Source organism: Stegodyphus dumicola, chromosome 1 (genome assembly GCF_044657685.1).
Source record: "Stegodyphus dumicola isolate Sdum_Otavi_A_Nest chromosome 1, ASM4465768v1".
Lineage (NCBI taxonomy): Eukaryota > Metazoa > Arthropoda > Arachnida > Araneae > Eresidae > Stegodyphus > Stegodyphus dumicola.
The window spans coordinates 284,845,002-284,864,750 of record NC_140768.1 but is presented as its reverse complement, the minus strand read 5'-3'; the positions used below and the strand labels follow the sequence as shown (position 1 = coordinate 284,864,750).

Here is a 19,749-nt window from a genome sequence, read left to right as displayed (position 1 = left end):
ATTTTCGCACTACGTTGAAAGCAGACCGGTTTTTCTCACGTGTTCTTTCACGGCCAGATTTAAAAAAAAAAAAAAAAAAAAAAAAAAACACTTTTCTGTACTTAATTTGAAGAGAAAATTCTTGTCCAGTCTTCTGCCAGCGATTTGTCATGTCACCCACGAAATCGGTGAAAACAACGTGTCCAGTTTATCGGGAATGTGCTTCCGAAGGTTAGGGCTAACTTTAATTGCTTTCAGGTTCTGGCATATTATGAAACAGTTATAAAGAATTTAAATATGTGAATTATCATTTCATGAATTTTTTTTAAGTAACCGCTCTCGAGAGCCCAATTTGGAAGGAAGTGGTATCCAGAAAGTGTATAAAGAACAAGAACTGATGAAATTTTCGGAGCAAAAAATTGGTTTTTCTTCTACCGTCTGTCTTGTAATGCAGTTCATTTTCTTTAAGACCTCAGAAAAACTACTTTTTCTTTTTTAAAGTTTCGACACCTCTTTAAGGTGTTGATTGTTTTCATTTAGCGGTTTTCGAGTTTTGGTAAAACAGCAAATACTGCTAATTGTAAGAAGTACTTTTTAAATATATGAATAATCCTCAAACTATTGGGTCAGCCCATAAATTCGTGCGCATTTTTTGGTTAATTTTTAAATAATATAAAAAAACACAATTTAACATTTTAATCAATTACATATTTTCCTCCATTATCTAGAATATCTCGCCATCTTACAGGCAGCTTTTTCATGCCATTGCTGTAGAAAAACTATGGCTTTGATGCAAAAAACTTGAAAGTTCTTTGTGCACATCCTGTTTAGAATTTAATTTTTTTCCCAGTAAAAAAATTTTTAAGGCAAGAAATAAGTGAAAATCACTAGGGGCAATATCTGGGGACTACGCAGGATGTGGCGAAAGCTCCCAATTAAATTCACTAATTTTTTGCAGCGTTGTTTGAGCCGTATGCGGTCTAGCGTTAGCATGATGAAACAACACTTTCTTGATATTCACCAATCGTGGGCATTTTTTTATCAATTCTGAGTTTAGACGGCAAAGTTGTTCACTATAAACTTCTGAATGAATCGTTTGATTTGGTTCTAACAGTTCAAAACGTCCTGAATGGGGTTCATCATCCATGGTGCTTTTTCCAACTTTAAATTTTTTAAACCATTTCTGGGCAGTCCTTACACTAATAGTGTGTTCACCATGTGCACTATTAATTTTTATCGCTGCAAACCTGTCAGATTCACCACAAGAAAATAAAAAATGTACCACAGCACGTTTGTACTGATTATCTATATTCATATTCTATGGATGCTAAAATGCGTTCGATATTTACGAAAGTTGGAGATGAACTGAATAATATGTTAGTCAAACGATGACAAGTTTCAACAGGTTCAAAATTGTATTGTTTTAGTAAATGCGTCATAGTGAATTCCACGCATACTCTTAATGCGCACGAACTTATGGACTGACCCGATAGTAAGCTAATCGTGGTGTTTACAGAATTAAATTGGAATCAATATACAAAATCAGGCTGTTATTTTTATTTATTATTATTTTTTGTAACTTTTATATCTTTAAAATTTCTAAATACACTGGTTATCATAAATTAAAGAAAAATCACGATTACTGAAAAAGTTACATGTAGAATTTAATGAAACTTACCCACAACATACAACACATAGTAAGGTATCAAATAACATAAAAAGAAATTACTAGACAAATATGGTAGTACAAAAATTAGCACATGCATAAAATGAACAAATCAAAGGTGTCAGATTGCTATAGGAAACGTACCTTCAATATGGAATATAATCGCCTCTAGAAGCAATACAGCACATACAGTGATGTGTGATGCTTTCAATTATGCGGTCTATCAATTCCATTGGAAGCGAGAGCCATTGCTCTTGCAAAGCAGTTGCAAGCGCGACAAGGGTCTGAGGGGGCGGATTGAAAGCAGCTAGACGTCTCCCTAAAGCATCCCAAACGTGCTCGATAGGAATTAACTCCGGGGATCGAGCTGGCCACTCTATGCGCATAATTGTTTCCTGTTGAAGATAATCATATACGATGCGAGTCCTGTGTGGTCTTGCATTTCGTCCTGTAACAGGAAAGCATCACCTATTGCCCCGGCATATGGGCGCACATAAGCATCAAGGATGTCATCTCTATAAACATGAGCATTCACGGTTCCCCTTGGAAAAATATGTAGGTCTGTGCGTCCACCCAAAGAGATGCCACCCCAAACACAGATACTACCTCTTCCGTATGCATCACTTTCACGAATGTTTGGCGGATGATAATGGGTTCTAGGTTCTCTCCATATCAAATAACGCCTACTGTCGCTTTCTAGACTAAACCTGGACTCATCCGTAAAGAGAACCGCCCTCCATTGATCAGGCGTCCAGTGGACATGTTGTCGTCCCCACTGAAAAATGTCCCTCCTATGGCGTGACGTGAGCGGTACACAAATGGCTGGTCGCCTCACATACAGACCACCTTCGTGAAGCCTTATACGCACAGTTGACATTGACACGAATCTTCCGGTGGCTGCAGCAAGGGAGGATCTAAGAAGAGTCGGAGTAGCGGTTCTATTCCTGCGTGCACATAATGTCAAATATCGGACATCGGCGCTCGTCGTAGCAGTTGGCCGTCCTAGGCTGAACCTCCTAGATGCCGAATCTGTGATTTGAAATTGCCTCCAAAGTCTATGAACCACAGAAGGACTCATATTTAGCCATCTGGCCACTTCTGTTTGATTTTGTCCTGCCTCTAGTCTTCCAATGTTTCTCCATCGCAGTTCTGCAGGCAAATGATGCCTGGAGGTCATAGTTACGAATTGGCTATCTCAGATTTCTGATGTCACTATCACAGTGAAATATGTGGGCTTGCTCTCAAACATGGACTTTTATGCTCCTCGCAGGTGACGTATTCTGAAAGCAGCACCACTAATTTGCATATCGCAGTTTTACTCAGCTACTCTTACTTGGCAACATATTCAAATTTTACACGGTTTGGCTTATTTTTGAGGGAGTTATTGCTATTTTTGTGATTTTCCCTTAATTTATGATAACCAATGTATCTTGTTAACGTTTTAGAATTTTATGAGGCTTTGTTCAAGTAGACATTATTTCCGAAGTATCCTATACTCGATCTACCAGAGTATGTAAATAAAAGCAATTTTAAATAGGTCTGTTAAGAGAGTAGATTAGCAGCTTCAGCCAGCTGTTGTGGGACTCTTCTGTTGTTGACCAGCATGCGCGTTATCGAGTGAGTGACTGTTGTTTTCACCTTCAAAGTTTCGTTACGAAGTTCTGCAAAAAGCCGAGCCAGTGATTTAGGCTCTAAATTTAAACATTTCATGTAACCTTTGCTGAAGTAAAAGCAAATCTCTAACCGTTGCATTTAAAAAAAATGATGATTTAAAATTGTCCGCATATAGACTTTCGGTAGGAGAAGCTCTAAATGTTCCATAATATATCCTCAAAGCCTGATGATTAATAGGATCTAGTTTCAGTAACACAGGAAACAGGGCTGAACCATAAACCATTGAGCCAACGTCCAGTTTAGAGCGGACTAGACTCCTGCAAACATGTAGAGTAGCGCAACAATCTGTACCCCAGTAGGTACTAAGACTTTATTTAATGTTTGTAAGTATTATTTCCTCAAGTATAGCACATGTGAAAGGAAGATCAGTTTTGGTTCGAATGGTTTCTCCTAGGAATTCCATTTCAGAATCAACAGGAATCAGTGATCCACGAGTATGCAGTTCAGGCTCAGGATGAATTCACTTTCTAAAAAAGTGTACGTAAACGATCTTCTGTCTTCGAAAACTGAAACAATGCTGGTTTGATCAGTTTAGGATCCTGTAATTGCGATCTGCAGTTGTTCTCTACATCCTCATATCCACACCTAACAACTTATCTGGAGGTAATTAATGCAGAATACACCTGAAACAGAATAAATTCTTTCAAAGAAAAATTTATTTTAAGGCTGAAAGACGTTACACTTACAAGATGCACCCACTTCTTTGTAAAAGATATTGGACAGCACAGAACCAATCCTCATTTAAAATGGCATATCTCCAATTCTTGCCATAAGCCGCCTTAGTATAAAAAATACTAAAACTAAGTGGTTTCTTTTCACGAAGGCTGAAGGATATATGTTTCTAGATGAAACATGTTGTCTACAGTTGGCCTACCCTTACAGAAACTATTCTGATTGCAGAGATTATGCTATTTTTCTCCAGATAGTAGACAAGGCAACAATTTATCATTTCTCAAACAGTTTTTAATGCAACTAGTAAATGCGATTAGTTGATATTTTGAGGAATTTTTGGGGTTCTTACATAACTTAGCAATTTGGATAGTCTCTTTCCACACTATATTGAACAAGAAAAGAAAGACATTCAATAACTTACCAGAAAGGTGCCTTATCTTATTGTAGTCAATTGCACCAGACCTGGCTTAGATCTATGTGTCTTCAGTTCAGCTCTTTTTCAGCTCAAACAGGGTAAAGTCAACGTTATAAGACTCTGAGTTTAGAGAATTAAACATTATAAAACGTTTCTCGGATGGAAAGAAATGAAGGTGGGTAAGTGCTGCTTCCAGATACGGCAGCAAAATACTCATAGAAATTTTTCTTTTGTGTTGCTTATCACTCGGACATCTTTACCCGGAATGGAAAATGAGTGCTTATTATACATTTCGGATGCTTTCTTTACTCTTCCCAGTGCTTTTGCTTGGTGTAGGGGATGTAATTTATGTAATACATACGATATCCAAGAATCCCTCTGGCTCCGCCTTCGTACACTTCGTGTATATGTATCCTCGAGCTTTCCATTGCAGTCTTTGAGGCTCTTGACACTGCCAGCTTCATGGTTTGGGGTATTTTGTAATTTTGTTGACGACACAGGGATGTAGAGGCTATCTGCCTGGATAATAACCTCAGTAAAGGCTTCCACTGAATTATCTGTAGATGCATCGTTCACCATTTCTTCAGTGAGCTCGGTATAAAAGTGAAAAGCGGAAATCTACAAATGAGCTTATGTCTTTATCTGAAAAGGTAATAAAAACAGGAAAATGGTTGTTGTTATGCAGATCTTTTCCGATATTAAACTTGTAAATTGGAAGCAGATATGGTAAACAAGTAGCTAGGTAAATTCTGTGAAAGGTCGGCGTAAAAATCTATAGAAGTATGTTTGTTCTTCATTAAGGAGGCAATGAGAATGGCTATTGATCATTTGCTCAATATGCCTGCAACAGGAGTTGCATGCAACGTAACTTATAAAGTTAAAAGAAAAAGCAGAAACGAGAATTCCATTCCGCGTTTCAGATCACTTTCTCTTCCATCACAATTTTTTAAAAATAAAACATGAAAATGATAATTTTATTTCATGTATTAGTTGCAATGGTTAGACAGAAATAATCATTGGACCAGGAGAATTTCAAAATACAATTATCTGCGTACAAGTGAATTATCTGTATACTGAAGGACAGGCATAAGACATGCTTCTTTTCCCTACCACCAGCATCTCAAGGGAACTTTTGGCTTTATCATATTTTAAGTGCCCACATACCACAAAGACACTTTGCACTCACAAACAACAATACCTTCTCTATAATTCGAACTCGGGTGGAGCGCTGTGATTGCTAGCAGAGTTAACTACCATGCCGATCAAAGACAGCCGCACTTTTACCTTAAGCAATGAAACCTAAGGAAAATATTTATTCCTGTTGCAAGAATCAAAGTATTCTAAAGTGCGAAATAGGATAGTGCTCTCCGTAATTAGACGCTAACTAGTCAATAGGAAATCTGATTTATTTTTCAAAACAAATATTATCTACTACCCAGTAGGGACGAATTTTTATTGTTTTTGTGATTTATCAAACAAGCTTGTGACAGAGTGTAACTTTTGCTACTTTCGAATGTTCATTTTATTCTTTTTCCCCTCACTATCACTGCATTTCTCCAGCTATTTTTTATTTGTCTACTTAAAAAATGAAGTACTTAAAAATTGTCATAAAATCAGCGAGAAGTTAGTTCACAAAGACAATTCACATATCAGAACATATCATATCATTCACATATCATATATTTCAACACATTTTTGAGTTCGAAAACTCTAAAATTTCTAAATAAGTTGATTTCCAAAAAATTAGTTATAAGGTATTTTCTCTCTCCTTTCCGTATGCCCTCGCGATGTAATGGAAAGCGTACTCGACGTGTATTCAAGAGGGCCAGGGTTCGAGTTCCGACAAAGACACTGCACAGTTTTCTTGACTCCAAAAACCCTAATGATTTTTCAAGTGGCGCCCGAACTATAAGGAAGTGAACGTTCCCAGTCGCCCTTTAAGGAGAGTATGTAAGGTATTTTCTCACTCCTTTTTACATGCTTCTGTGGTGTAATTGAAAGCATACTCGACGCGTGGTCGAGAGGTCCAGTGTTGGAGTCCCGATGAGAGCACTTCATATTTTTCATATCTCCTTTCCTTCAAAATAACCTAATGACTCTACAAATATTTTTCTAAATTGTTGGATAATGAACCGTACGCTTTAGCATCTTAGAAGCCAAAAGTGTTTACATTTTAGTTTTAAATATTACATTTTTAAAAGAAAGAATCAAGAATCATGTGTTAAGTGAACTTAGTTTATTTGGCTACAGTTCTTCAATTTCTTAAACATAACAAAAGAGTAAATGAATCATTGCCTCCTTCTTGCTATTCCACATTTTAGACAAATAATTTTAAATACTACTTCCGAAAGAGCACATTTTTGAGAAAATTTTACATTAAAATTTTTCACAACCGTTTCACGCCGTGAAAAATATACTTACTAATCATAGAAGGAAGGATAAGAAATGTTATTATGTTACACAGGAGAACAGAAAGGCAAAAAGTAAATCATCCTGCAGAGGTTTCTTTGCATCCATGGCATAGAATTCTCGGCAGCATTTTTTTTAAAAATCCAGAAGTATAGAAGAACTACTGTCATCCATAACGTACACAGCAGAGCATGTTTCCAGAATCTTGACATGAATCCCTTAATTTTTGCTGTGAAATAAAAATATGTATTTAAACAGCTGACATTCATATTTGCACTTTTTTTGAAAACTGAATTGTTAGTCTAACATTTTAGAGCTCCACGTATCTTTCTTGATTCTTTTCTGATGATACGTTACATTAAACCAATTATGTCAGAAAGATCAACTTCCGAAAATTAGCCCCAGAGTAATATTTGGAAACTTCGGCTTTCAGATATCCTCCGAGGAAAAAATCACGAATTTTGCTATCGTCTCGAAATATTTATTTTAACTAACATTTTTTTGGTTGATGTTAATATCTATTCAATATTCCTAATGTTTCGTTTACTTCATCAGGATACATAAATGAGAGATGTTTTAAACAGATTAAGAATTTAAATTAAAGAAGAAGGTCTGACAATGTGAAGCTAGACTTTAAAAACCTCGTCAATAATATTTTCTCTTAATTGATGAATTTGTCCTTTGCAGTACAATATTAGTTAATGAGCTCGCGAAATGTTACCGAGCCAGATACTAGCATATAATTTAGTTTGTAAACTGTAAATAATTTGATTTTTTACGTTGTTTGTTACTCCCTCGAAAAGTGATTTATGTTCAGTAGTTTTAGTTTCGTACTACAAATTGAAGGTACAGTAAAGTTTAGTTGTTATTTTTACTTCCTTGTACGAAGTAAAGGAAGTATTGTAGTCACGAAAAATTCCAGGTACCATATTTCAACGAAAATATCCATTTGACAGCTATCGAATGCAATTTAACGATGTTTTTGCGTAATATCTGCACGTAAGGACAGAATAAAATTTTCCTCCAAAAAAATTATAAAACTGCTTTAAAATGAATTCTGAAGAGAATTTTTCGCGGCGTCTGTACGTACGTACGTATCTCGCATAACTCAAAAACGAGTAGCCTCAGAATGTTGAAATTTTGTACATAGGACTACTATAGCATGTAGTTGTGCATCTCCCCTTGTGCACCTTTTGGTTGCAATCGCTCGCACTGAATCTATATAAATATATGTAAGATATAACAAAATACGATGGCTGCGCTAAGAAACGAGGCGACCTCAAAAATTGGCTATTCTAGATTTTGAGTTCTCCCCCTAAATTCATGTGTTAGCCCAAATTCGAGATCTTACCACGTTACATAACGACATAAAATTAACCAATAGCAGCTTAGTTATACTTATGCACCTACCTAGTATAAATAGCTATTAACTGCGTAACCTCTCTTTCGCTTCTTCACCTGCCTGTCGCTCAGCCTCTGCTAGCTATTCGCCATTATATATATAAAAGGTAATTGCATATCTAAATTTATGGAGCGCGTTTTAGCATCCTTAATTTTCTACCAGTTATAAATGTATGTGCTAAGAAATTCGTCATCCAAAAATAAATTATGTTTAACTATCAAGCTGGTCGTACGTCTTCTAAAGTTCCATCAGATCATTCCACTGTGCCCCAATTTTAAATCATCTACGCAGCAGTATTTTCGGCCGTAACTAGAACGTGAACAGTTTTTATCTTTCGCAAAATGTAAATCATTACACATATATACTAATCGCTACGCGGCCGTTCTTCATCTGGTTTTTAAATGTATCAGAAAAATGCCAAAAGGGAACACCAAACATTAAATTTAAAAATTGCATAGATTTTCGCCTTCATTTTTCCGAGTGGCAACAGTGCTGATATCAGCAACAACGGCTGCGTGCCATTGTTGCTATTGAATTATCGATTTGATGCGATTTCCTCAAGAAACAGAAAATAATAATAATAATAATAAACTCAGTTCGAATTTTGAAAAAAATCGCTTCTAGGTGCCCTGGCTCTTGTCTAGATGCACCTATGCACCAAATTTTGTAGTCCTGGGTCTATAAGCTTACGCGCAGCACGAACGAAAGACACATACACAAACAGACAGACTCTTCCTTATATATCTTATATATATGCGGCTTACGTGTCTGTTTCTCACCGATAGTTTATTGGTTGCTTGCATAACCGTACTAGCCAATGGGGTGAAGTTGTTCATATACGCTGATATATACATTCAAATGTACACATATACATTCGATATACACGTTCAAATAGCCCATATACACTGATACCGTACATGCAGTTTTCATTGTTTTAATTAAATTATCGTGGTATTTAAGAACATTTAAATATTTTTAATTCATACAATTGTTGCTTATTATGCATTTAACTATATTTACATATGAATTACCTAGAAACTTGCAAATATTGAGAAACTAAAGGAGACGAAACCAACTAACGAGTTCTGCGTAGTATATCTCATCAGGTAGGTTTACCCAAATTACCAGGTAGTTCTGATACATTTCCTATGCTAAATATCCTTTCGCGTAAATAGTTTAAAATTTTGCCCGATTTTACTCCCACATTGTATTTTAACCTGAATTTTCAGCTGAACGCAAATTGACCTTATCAGGGGGAACGTGAACATTTGTTTGCATTAGCAATCATCTGTTTTTAATATGGTTTACAACTGAACGCAAGAGTTCGTGAGCTCCTGTTCAAGAGTTCGTGAAAGAACGGACGTAAAATTAAAAATAATGGATGGTCCTCTCCAAGGCGAGCTTAAAAATGATGGAAAGATCTACACAACAAATGTTGTGCACAGAGAGATCTTTGACATGTGAATTAATATTTTATTATTTAAATCACTTTTATTTATTGAGCTAGCGGCGACTCTTAAGAAATGTACCGCCAGGGGTTTCCTTCATTGCATTCTACTTTAAGCAATTAAGCAAGTAGAAGGGGGAAATCCAGTGGGGCAGTAAGCAAAGGGGCTTTCTCGCTGCCTGCCCTGGGTAATTCAGTTTGAATTAGCAAACACCTTTGCACAAGCCATTTTAATTACAATTTATAATATATATAGAACAGCGGTCATTTCGTATGACCGCCGGAGCCGCTAAGCGGCCATCCTTCATCTGGCTTTTAAATATATCGGAAAAATGCCTAAAGGGAACAACACCAAGCATTAAATTTAAAAATTTCACAGGATTTTATTTTGCTCAACAAATTTATCCTTCCCCCCCCCGAAAAAAAAGGGGGGGTCTGAAAGGTTTTAAATTTTACATTACTTCCAAAGGGGCGTTTTTTTAGCATTTTGTGTTTTATCTTTATTTCTTAAATATCATGTTGTTCGCCCTTAAACCATAAAATTCAGTTCAAGAGTAATATCGCAAAATCATTTAAAATATAATAGAGTAATATAGCAAAAATTAGCATATCTTTAGAATTAATGTACAACTTTCCCATTGTTCACATTAAAATCCTTCATATTGTTAATCAAAATTTCGTTAAAAGTTTTACAAAATATGAAATTGATAAAACAAATTCCAAATTTCAAATTTGAGATAAAAATGATTTTCTGTAAAACGTTGCTATTGTTTCACTTTAAAATCCTTCAGATTGTTAATCAAAAATTCGTTAAAAGTTCTACAAAATATGAAATCGATAAAACAAATTCCAAATCTCAAATTTGGCCTTCCGAATGCCCATATTCGCAGGAGGATTACGTTATTCAAAATTTGATGGCTCTAGGTACCGTTGTTGTACCCCAATGCGAGAAACATACATACATTTATGCAGAGTTTTCATTATTTAATTTCTTTAAATATAATACAGGGCGATAATATTTGATGGCAACACTTTGATAAGTGAAACAACGCTTGTAGTGAATCAACGCAAAATGCTAAAACGAAATTAATAGCCCTTCTGGACAAATTGTCCCTTTGGACTAAAAAACCCAAATTTCAATAAAAATGCATTACATATAAAAAATACAATGATATAAGCAATATCCCTTAATACAAATATTCATTATTCTAATAAATAAATAAACAAACTTCCCGTTGCCTTGCCTCGACAAACGTCCAGTATCCAAGAGAACATTGAATTTAAAAACTGCACGGCATTATCTCCCTCATTTTTCCGGGTGGGAACAGTGCTGATACCAGCAATAATAGCAACAGTGATATATCAGCAACAATGGCTGCGTGCCATTGTTGCTGATATAATGACAGGTACCGATTTGTTGCGATTTCATCAAAAAGCATAAAATAAAAAAAAACTCATTCGAATTTTGAAAAAATCACTTCTAGGTGCACTCGCTCTTATCTAGATGCAACCTATCTTCCAAATTTCGTAGCCCTGGGTCTATTAGCTTGCTCACAGCACAAACGAATGACACACACACACACACACACTCTTCCTTATATATATATTTAAAAAATGTTAAAACCAAAATTTTTAAACAAGCAATACCCCAATTAAAAAAATTTAATGAAATTTAAAGAAAAAAGAACATAACAGAGGAGAAACTCGGTCAACTTCAATGGCACTTAATCAAGGGGAAGGAACATTGAAATCAATTGGAATCTCTCTTCTACAAAAATCCTTCCTTTTCTATATCCAGTATTAGCCGACGAACCGTTCCAATGTACTTTAATTATGATAGTTCACTCGAAAATGCTGGCCCTTCCACAAAGCAAGGTAAAAAACAAAGTAAATTCTAATAGAATCTTGTACCTTAATTAAAGAGAATTTTATTTTATTTAAAGAACTGAAAGTGAAATGATAAAACACTTAAGTGAAAAATGTAAATCAAAATTTTACCTTTAAACACATAAATTTAAAACGTTAGTGAAACTATAAAACTTAGGTTGAAAGACTTAATCTTTTCACCTATATATATATATATATATATATATATAAATTGTAGTAAGCTCGCCTAAAAGTTACCAAGAGCTGCTGCTCCAAAAGGTTCAACACGTTTTCAAAAAAATTAATACACATGAAAATCAAATCATTAGACATTTAAAACATTAAAAAAATATTAAAAAACAGAAAAAGTTAAAAGGTAAGCGGAAAATGGTAAATTAGCCCAATTCGATTTCCAAACAGGCTTTTCAAGGGAAATTTCATTTATTTGAACGTCGAATCAATCTAACCCCATTACGCGTTTCGCCGAAACAGACAATTGAAACTTTTTCGCTAAAATTTTTTTTAAAATTTAGACAAAGTGTCTTGGAAATTTTAATAGTCTCAATTCTCTGTTCCAATTTCCCGACGCGTCCGCACAGAATGACACATTAAGGTGTTAAAATATGTTAATCAAAACCTAAACTTCCTAAATCTAGACTAAAATTAAAATTAAAATCAAAAACGAAAATAAATAGCGATGAGCTATTAGTCCTAAAAATACAAAAACATACGGGCTGAGCCTGCAAGCTTAAAGATTAACAATTTAATTTTTAAATAATAGATTTTAGAAAACTGTAATGAAAACCTGTAATTAATATAAAATAAAACAAAAATTAAGAAGAGAACAAACTAAGTGGGTCTTGCTAAGACCAAGAAAAAGTTGTAACAAAAGAAACAAAAACTGACCTTTGGCGATGCAAAGCTGTCCCTCTTAAAACTTTGAAAACTTAAACCTTTGAAAACGTGTTGAACCTTTTGGAGCAGCAGCTCTTGGTAACTTTTAGGCGAGCTTACTACAATTTTTATATTTTACTTATTTTGCAGTATATTGCGCAAGATGTTTTCTAGACCAAAATTGGTTTTTTTAAAAATTGTTATTACTGCTTTGCTTGATAAATTATATATATATATATATACACGCTGTTACTCGGCTCCGTGAGCTCAGTTTTTTTATTCTTATATGTTTGTAAATTGAGCATTTTTTGCTTTAAAAATGATTGAATTATGTTGTTCTTATCTTCCGGATAAGGTTTTTATGCCTTTAGTTAATCTGCATACAATAGTTGTAGAATTATCAATAATTTAAAAGTTGTTTAAGCGCGGCAAATCTAACTTTTTCTAACCATAGCAGCCATATTTGTTTACATTTGAAACATAGCAGACTAGTGAAGTCAATTTGTGCATTTTCAATGTCTTTTTGCCGAGTGGGAGCAAAACGCAACTTAATTTTGTGCACCGAAAAATTTGCCATTTTGCCTGCTGACCGAATTGCTTTTTTTTTTTTTTTTTTTAATTGCACAGAAATTTTAATTTTAATTCTAAAAATTGTTTTTCTTAATTGTTTTAACTGTATTTGGTGTTTTGTGTTTTTCTATAAAGGACTGGTAAAGAGGACGTGACTGTATTGATGCTGTATCTAGTCTTTGTGTTCTCTACACCAGTGTAAACGGTTCTTCTGTTGGGCTGCTATCAATGGTACGCAGCGTTCAGGAAGGCCGGCAAATAGGCCACCTTTCCGAAATTGTCTGGCCACAATAAATCGGAACACCTGTCGTCCAGTTGCCGTGGGAAAGTTCTGAGCAATGCTTCATACTCTCTGGTTTCGATTTTTTTTTTTTTTTTTCCATTTGCACGGCGATTTATCGGTGATCATTCATCAATGTTCAATCAAAACCACATCATTTCCTCTGATATACCCTTTGACGTCATGGTGTTGATATCTGCATATGCATCACTTTTCTACTGAGCTGGTGTTTCATTGTACTGATCGCAAAAAGCCCTTATTATAATTTTGTGATTTCATGTTTAAAAATAAATTTGTTGCTTAAGGTTTGCACATTAGGGAAATTACAAGGAATCAAAAGCTTAAACCCAGATACATTCAGTGCAATACTATGGCAGGTAAAATCTGGGAGTTACAATTTTCCTGACAGAAGTTACCAACACTCCTTCACTCAACTTAGATATTCGCTTGTTATTTGAACTCACTCACTCTGCATTTTTGGTAGAGTAGACAACAAACAAAGATTTATCTTAAGAAGTAAGATTTATCTGAAGAAATAATTTGTTAATTAAAATAAATTTTACAGTTGCGTTGAATAAGTATTTCAATTTTGGCGAAATCTGTTTGTTTGAGATTGCGTCTTCTGGACAGAGGTTTAAGTAATTTTAATTATCTGATTAACAAAGAAATAAATGATTTTATTAAGATCATTAAAGGATGTATTACATGCGTTACACAAGTTAGTTTTATTTTAGTTCTTTTGTCTTTCATTCTGAGTGTGATTTATGCACGCAAATTTTCAATCAGGCCCTTGCAATCTTAATTTGTTCATTCAAAGAGAATAATCAAACAAATCTTACCAGCCATTAAAAGAATTATGCATGCTCCATTAAAGGCGGGAAATGAAAGCTGAACAGTTGTTGTGTGTACGTCATGTCTCGGAAACTTTGTCCAACAGGAACACTCATTAGAGGGCTCATGCTTAGCATCAGTCACAAGGATACCCAGTTCTCCATCCAGTTTTCCTATTTGCTGACGCAAAATCCTAAGCTTCTTATGGCCATACGCTAATGAATATTGTACACATATATAAATATAAACAAAAATATTTTTGAAAACTTATCTTTATAATTAAAATGCATAAAATTTAAAACCATCTGTATTTATTTTTAAAAAAATCCAAATTGTGCACACCGACAAGAAAATATTTTAAAACTAAATATGTAACTTTTATTTTACCACATTATAACTTATTTAATTAATTAAGAGGTAAAATAAGTTTTGATCTAGCAATAATTAGATACATTTTAATTAAAAGATACAAGCTTAATTATATTATTAAGCCAAGTACCACACAAAAATAAATAAATAAATGTTTTCCTCCAAGTTTCCGATATAAAGAGCCATTTTATGTGCACTTATGACAACTTTTAAAGCGAAAGTCTCCGCTGTGAACTTACGTATGCGTTAAAAGAGTTTTTTTTTTTTCCGTGTCGCAGCTTTCCTTGCAGATAGACCAGGGTGAATGTAGTTCAAAAGTCTTAATCGGAACCGTAGTAGTGAGCATCGAATGAAAAACATCGGAGCTGGGCTCTTGGAGCTGAATCAGCTGTTGGCGAAAGTTTGATGGTAAAATTGGCCACTGTAGACTAGTTTGTCGAAATACTTATCCAAATGGTAAGGCGCAACTGAAAGATTAAACGCATTACTATCGGCTAGAAAAAATTACATTTCCCATGAGATTCAAATGAATTATGGATTCGTTAAATTTATAAAATTTTATTCTACAACTACTGTCCATTCAAGTAAATTGTTGTCTTTGTAATATATTTAAGGTTAGACTTCTCAAGTAGAGACACATTTAAATTAATTTAGCTTAATTCGGTGTTTGTGTCTAAATGAACTTTGCACTTCACTCCCTTCACGAAAACTCGTGGCACGAAATTTATTTGGTCCCTGTTATAACTTACGCATAGGCATAAAGTGATCTGGTTACACTCAAGTACTTCAAATTTAACATAAGTGTCATAAATCTCCCAAATTATATCTCAATAATAAACATTCTGCAGCTGTAGGGGAATTTCAGCATTTTTAATACATTCTAAATTTGAACTGATTTCACAAAACACTGTACTTTAACGTTTCTAGCATTCAGTTACTTTAGCACTCAGCCACTGCGGGGTCTTGTTGCCAATGGATATCCATCTGGCCCGCAGAACGCAGTTTTGGTTATGATTCCGCGGGTAATAAATTTTTCTGACCACTACATATCAGTAGAGGTGAAGTTAGCTGATTTTAGGTAAGAATTCAAGGTTAAAATTTGAAACTAATATAGAATAAGGAGATTAACATACAGCCAAGAAAATAACGTAGAAATTTCTTTCCAAACAATTCCTTTTATATGCTAAATGAAATCTGAAAGATTTCTTTGAAAAATGAGGGTCTTCAAAAATTAAACATGGCTAAAATATATAGCAGGGTTGGCCAAACTTCATGCCAGTAAGAGCCACGCGTTTGAATTGAGGGATGTTCGAGAGCCGCATCTAGATTTTCTAAAAGCCACAAGTTCATATTTACATCGTTATAGAAGTAGTGGAGGAGGTTTTAAATAGAAAAATATCCTTGATAACTTTGTAAAATGAGTCTACACTAATTAAGTACTTCCTTTTGGACACTGAATAGTTTTAGTTTACCATATTTCATACATATATTTTAGATGCATGAGCCTCGCACAAATTCCCTGCGAGAGCCGTATCAGGCTCGCAAGACGCGCTTTGGCCACCCCTGATATATAGACTGTTTTGTGTTGTGCTGCCATATAGTAGAAATAAAGAAGGTTCAGAGTAACCTATGGTAACCTATACATCTTTTTTCATTCAATTTTTCTGTATGTACAGAGGAAAATTTTTAGGTGGGCCCAGACTCGGCACACCATGCCGCAAAGAGTTAAAGCCCAGGAAACGGGCTGCCTGCATGGGAGTTTTGGTAGTTTTCTTCTTGTGTAACGGGATTAAAGGCTATTTTTTTCCCTTAAAAAATTCTCTACAAAGGCATCTTCCCTTAGGCAGATAGCCCTCGCTTGCTTTATTAGAATCTAAATCTAAATAATCTTCAGCTTAATGTCTGCGCTCTTTTCCAAACTCCATAAATCGAAACAGTTAAACAATCTTCAGTGTAACTCTATGCATAACTATATAAGCAAGTCAAAATTTACGTGATATTTAAATATGATTAAAAAATTTCACCCTTTATTCTTCCGTCTCCAGGGCTGCAGCTGAAAGTTTCCGGTTGAGGTAGCATGCATTGAAATTCTAGAGCTCTACTTGTTTTGTTCGTTAATTGGATAACATACGATTCATCATTTTTCTTTAACGAAAACTCTAACGGAAAATTACTTAAAGGCATGTTACTTTCATAAGAAGACATCTTTATAATGAAATTATTTATGAGAACGTGGTTCAAACTTCTCGCGTTTCTTCAAATGAATTCAAGTGCATTTTCTAGATATTATATGATCACGTTTCTAAGAAATTTCACTTTGTATTACAAGTAAAATGGATCTACTGCGCTAATATAAAGCATTATCTTTTCGTTAGGAACTTCCTTATTAAAACAACCATTGCATCAGCCTTTGGTGATATTTGCATGTTATAAAAGGGTTATTAAATTCGCCCATTTTGGCAATTATGCGCTTTGACCGCTTTGTATTAGGTCATATATACTAATAAAAAATAAAGATATTTCCTTGTATATCTTTAGTTTTTATAAGGCATAGTGATTACAGAATCTAATGTAACAAGCCATTATAATACGTTGCAGCATATCACTACGCATAATTTAAGAATAATGTATTCATTCCAGTTCAAAATCACCAAACTAGCGTTAATTTGACAAACATAAAATGATTTTTCAATAAATATTTGACAAATTTTCGGATATTGTAATCCTTTAATTGTTCTTCATATATAGAATATATTGTAATAGCTTGTTATTTAATAAATAATTATATTTATTGTTGAAGTGGCAACGCCATATTTGTATTATGTAAACGTTGCTCAGCAACGTGAGAAATGATTAAAAATTTATAACTCTGAAGTTTTTACCACCTAGTACTAGTATGAAATTTTTGCCACTAAGAATTTTCTTCAAATTATCTACCTCCATGAATTAGAAATAAAATTTATGTTCTAATAAGAAGATTGCCTGTTTTTTCAATTACTGCAAAATACATTACAGTCTAATTTAATTGGAAGTTCCATCGAGATACTGGAAATTAGGAGTGCAATTATCAATTTCGATGGTGCTGGTCTCCTAATCCCAGAAATTTGCTGAATTTTTTAGAACACGATTGCCGAGTTTGTTTATTTCAAGGACAAACGGCCAGATTTGAAGAGGATCATTCAAAGGTTATCTTCTGTGCTTCTATAACTTACGTCTGAGAAAAAAAAGAAAAAAAAAATATTGTCAAATTAGGATACTGCTGATCTCCGAAGATAAGATTAACTTTTGGTTTTCATAAAAAAGTATTTATTGAAAAGTATTGAAAGTATTCTTTATTAGTATTTCATTTCAGAATTGTATTTAAATAGTAAAAGTTTCTGTGTAAAATAACTAATACTAAAAATATTAGGAGGAATTTTTAATTGATATTTGTGGTAGAAAAGTATTATTTAGCCTTTACTGTTATATGTATTGAATTTTTTTGTTGATAATTGATATATGGACACCATCCCGGCATTTATATAAAAAAAGATCTGCTAGCTGAGTTTTTGAATTTGTTGCCAAGCAGGCGTGTGGAAAATAAGTAGTAACGTCAAACGGACGTAGTGTGATTTGATTATACTGCAGAATTGGCAAAAGATTTTTCTTAGTTCTCGCCATCCAGGCGTGTAGTAGATAGTAACGTCATCTCGAAGTATTACGGATTGTATGTTGCAAAAATTGTTTTTGTTATCGTCAACCAGGAGTGGAGATAGATAGTAAAATCGTCAAACTGACGTGTGTAAAATTCCATTGTATTGCCTAACTGACAAAAGTGCTTATATAGTTATATAGCTAACGAGGCTTGTGAATAGTGAGTTAAAACATCGACTCGACGTAATATTATATTATTTTGTGCCAACCTGGCAAAGTTGTTTAAATAATTCTCTCCAATTGGTTAGTGTGAATTTCGTATTTGAGAAATTAAGTCTCGCCAGAAATTATACATTTGTAATACAAGTACGATCTTTTAGATTCAATTTCAAAAGGAAGCCTAATAAAGGTAACTTGTGTCAACATATCATTCTTAGCTAGGAGTAAAAAACAGGGTTTAAAAGTACTAGCAGAAGAGTTAGGTTTAACGGTGAAACCTGAATTTAAGATTGCTCAGTTGCATAAACTGATTATTGAAAGTCCCGGTTATGATGAGGAGTTTACTCGAGAACTACTGGCTGCAATTAGAGAAGAAAGGGGAAGAAAAGAAGAACGCGAAAAAGAAGAAAGAGAAAAAGAGCGCGAAATAGAAGAAAGAGAAAAGAAATGCGAAATAGAAGAAAGAGAAAAGGAACGCGAAAGAGAAGAAAGAAAAGAAGAGCTTGAAAGAGAAGAGCGAATTAGAGCCTTTGATCTACAGAAACTTCAGTTGGAAGCAATGGCTGCAACAGCACAGTCGGTAGAAACTACTAAAGATTATAAAATAAGTTTATTTCTGGTGTTATTTGAGCGTCAAGCTAAAATAATGAATATACCCGCTGAAAATCAAGTGACTCAACTTATTTCATTGCTGCCTCCTGACATTGTTCAGCTTATTGATAGAGAACCAGGACGCGAAAAAGTATGAATATGTAAAACCTTTACTGTTACAATGATTTAAATTGAGTGCGGAAAAATTTCGACAACTGTTTAATAAACACTAAAAATCTACTGAAAGTACTTGGTATGATTTCTACTATGAATTAAAGAATTATTTAGAAGGATGGCTTAACAGATTAAACATTAAAACTTTTGAAGAGCTAAAAGATCTCCTGCTAGTTGTTAAAATTAAAAAGCGTACTTCTCCTGATTTCAAAGAACATTTTATGGATGAATGGACTACCATAATTTCATCTACTGAGATGGTTAAGAAAATTGAAAATTTTGAAGATGTGAGTAAAACAATAAAACAGAAATTTTCTGCCAGTCAAACTGAGAGATTTTACAAAGCATCATTTAAACTTCGTTCCGATAATTTTGTGAAAACAATAGAACATCCGCCTCCTTTTAAGCATTCTGATAAATGGGTTGATTCAAAATACCAGAAAGAGCAACGACAAAACAATCAGTTCCAAAACAAAAACCAAGAAAATTTATACAACAAAAGATATCGACTACGTTGTTTCGAGTGTGGGTCATACGAACGTTTTAAGCCTCAGTGCCCTCGCTTAAAACCAAATGAAAAGGCAAATTGCGTATTTTCGAATGATGATTTGTTAAAGACATATACAATTAACGGTTTAGTTAATGGGTATGAAATGCT

General features: G+C 34.2%; 1 protein-coding gene across 4 annotated transcripts in view; it reads right to left on the bottom strand.

Annotated features, from left to right (window-relative positions):
• Positions 1-6,627: 6,627 nt before the first annotated feature.
• The window catches only part of LOC118183368 (uncharacterized), a 71,993-nt gene continuing 58,871 nt past the window's right edge, over positions 6,628-19,749 (bottom strand). For 3 of the 4 annotated variants that reach the window (XR_015038702.1, XR_015038701.1, XM_085808096.1), the window contains exons 2-3: positions 14,114-14,320; positions 6,628-7,044 (exon numbers count right to left, since the gene is read on the bottom strand). Coding sequence is in view for 2 of the 4 variants with exons in the window: in XM_085808096.1 (XP_085664222.1) it covers positions 6,863-7,044; positions 14,114-14,320 (389 nt within the window). In the remaining 2 variants the exon portion in view is untranslated. Of the gene's footprint in view, positions 7,045-14,113; positions 14,321-16,498; positions 16,673-19,749 lie in introns of those variants that run through there. The other variant, XM_035352880.2, reaches the window with a different exon arrangement.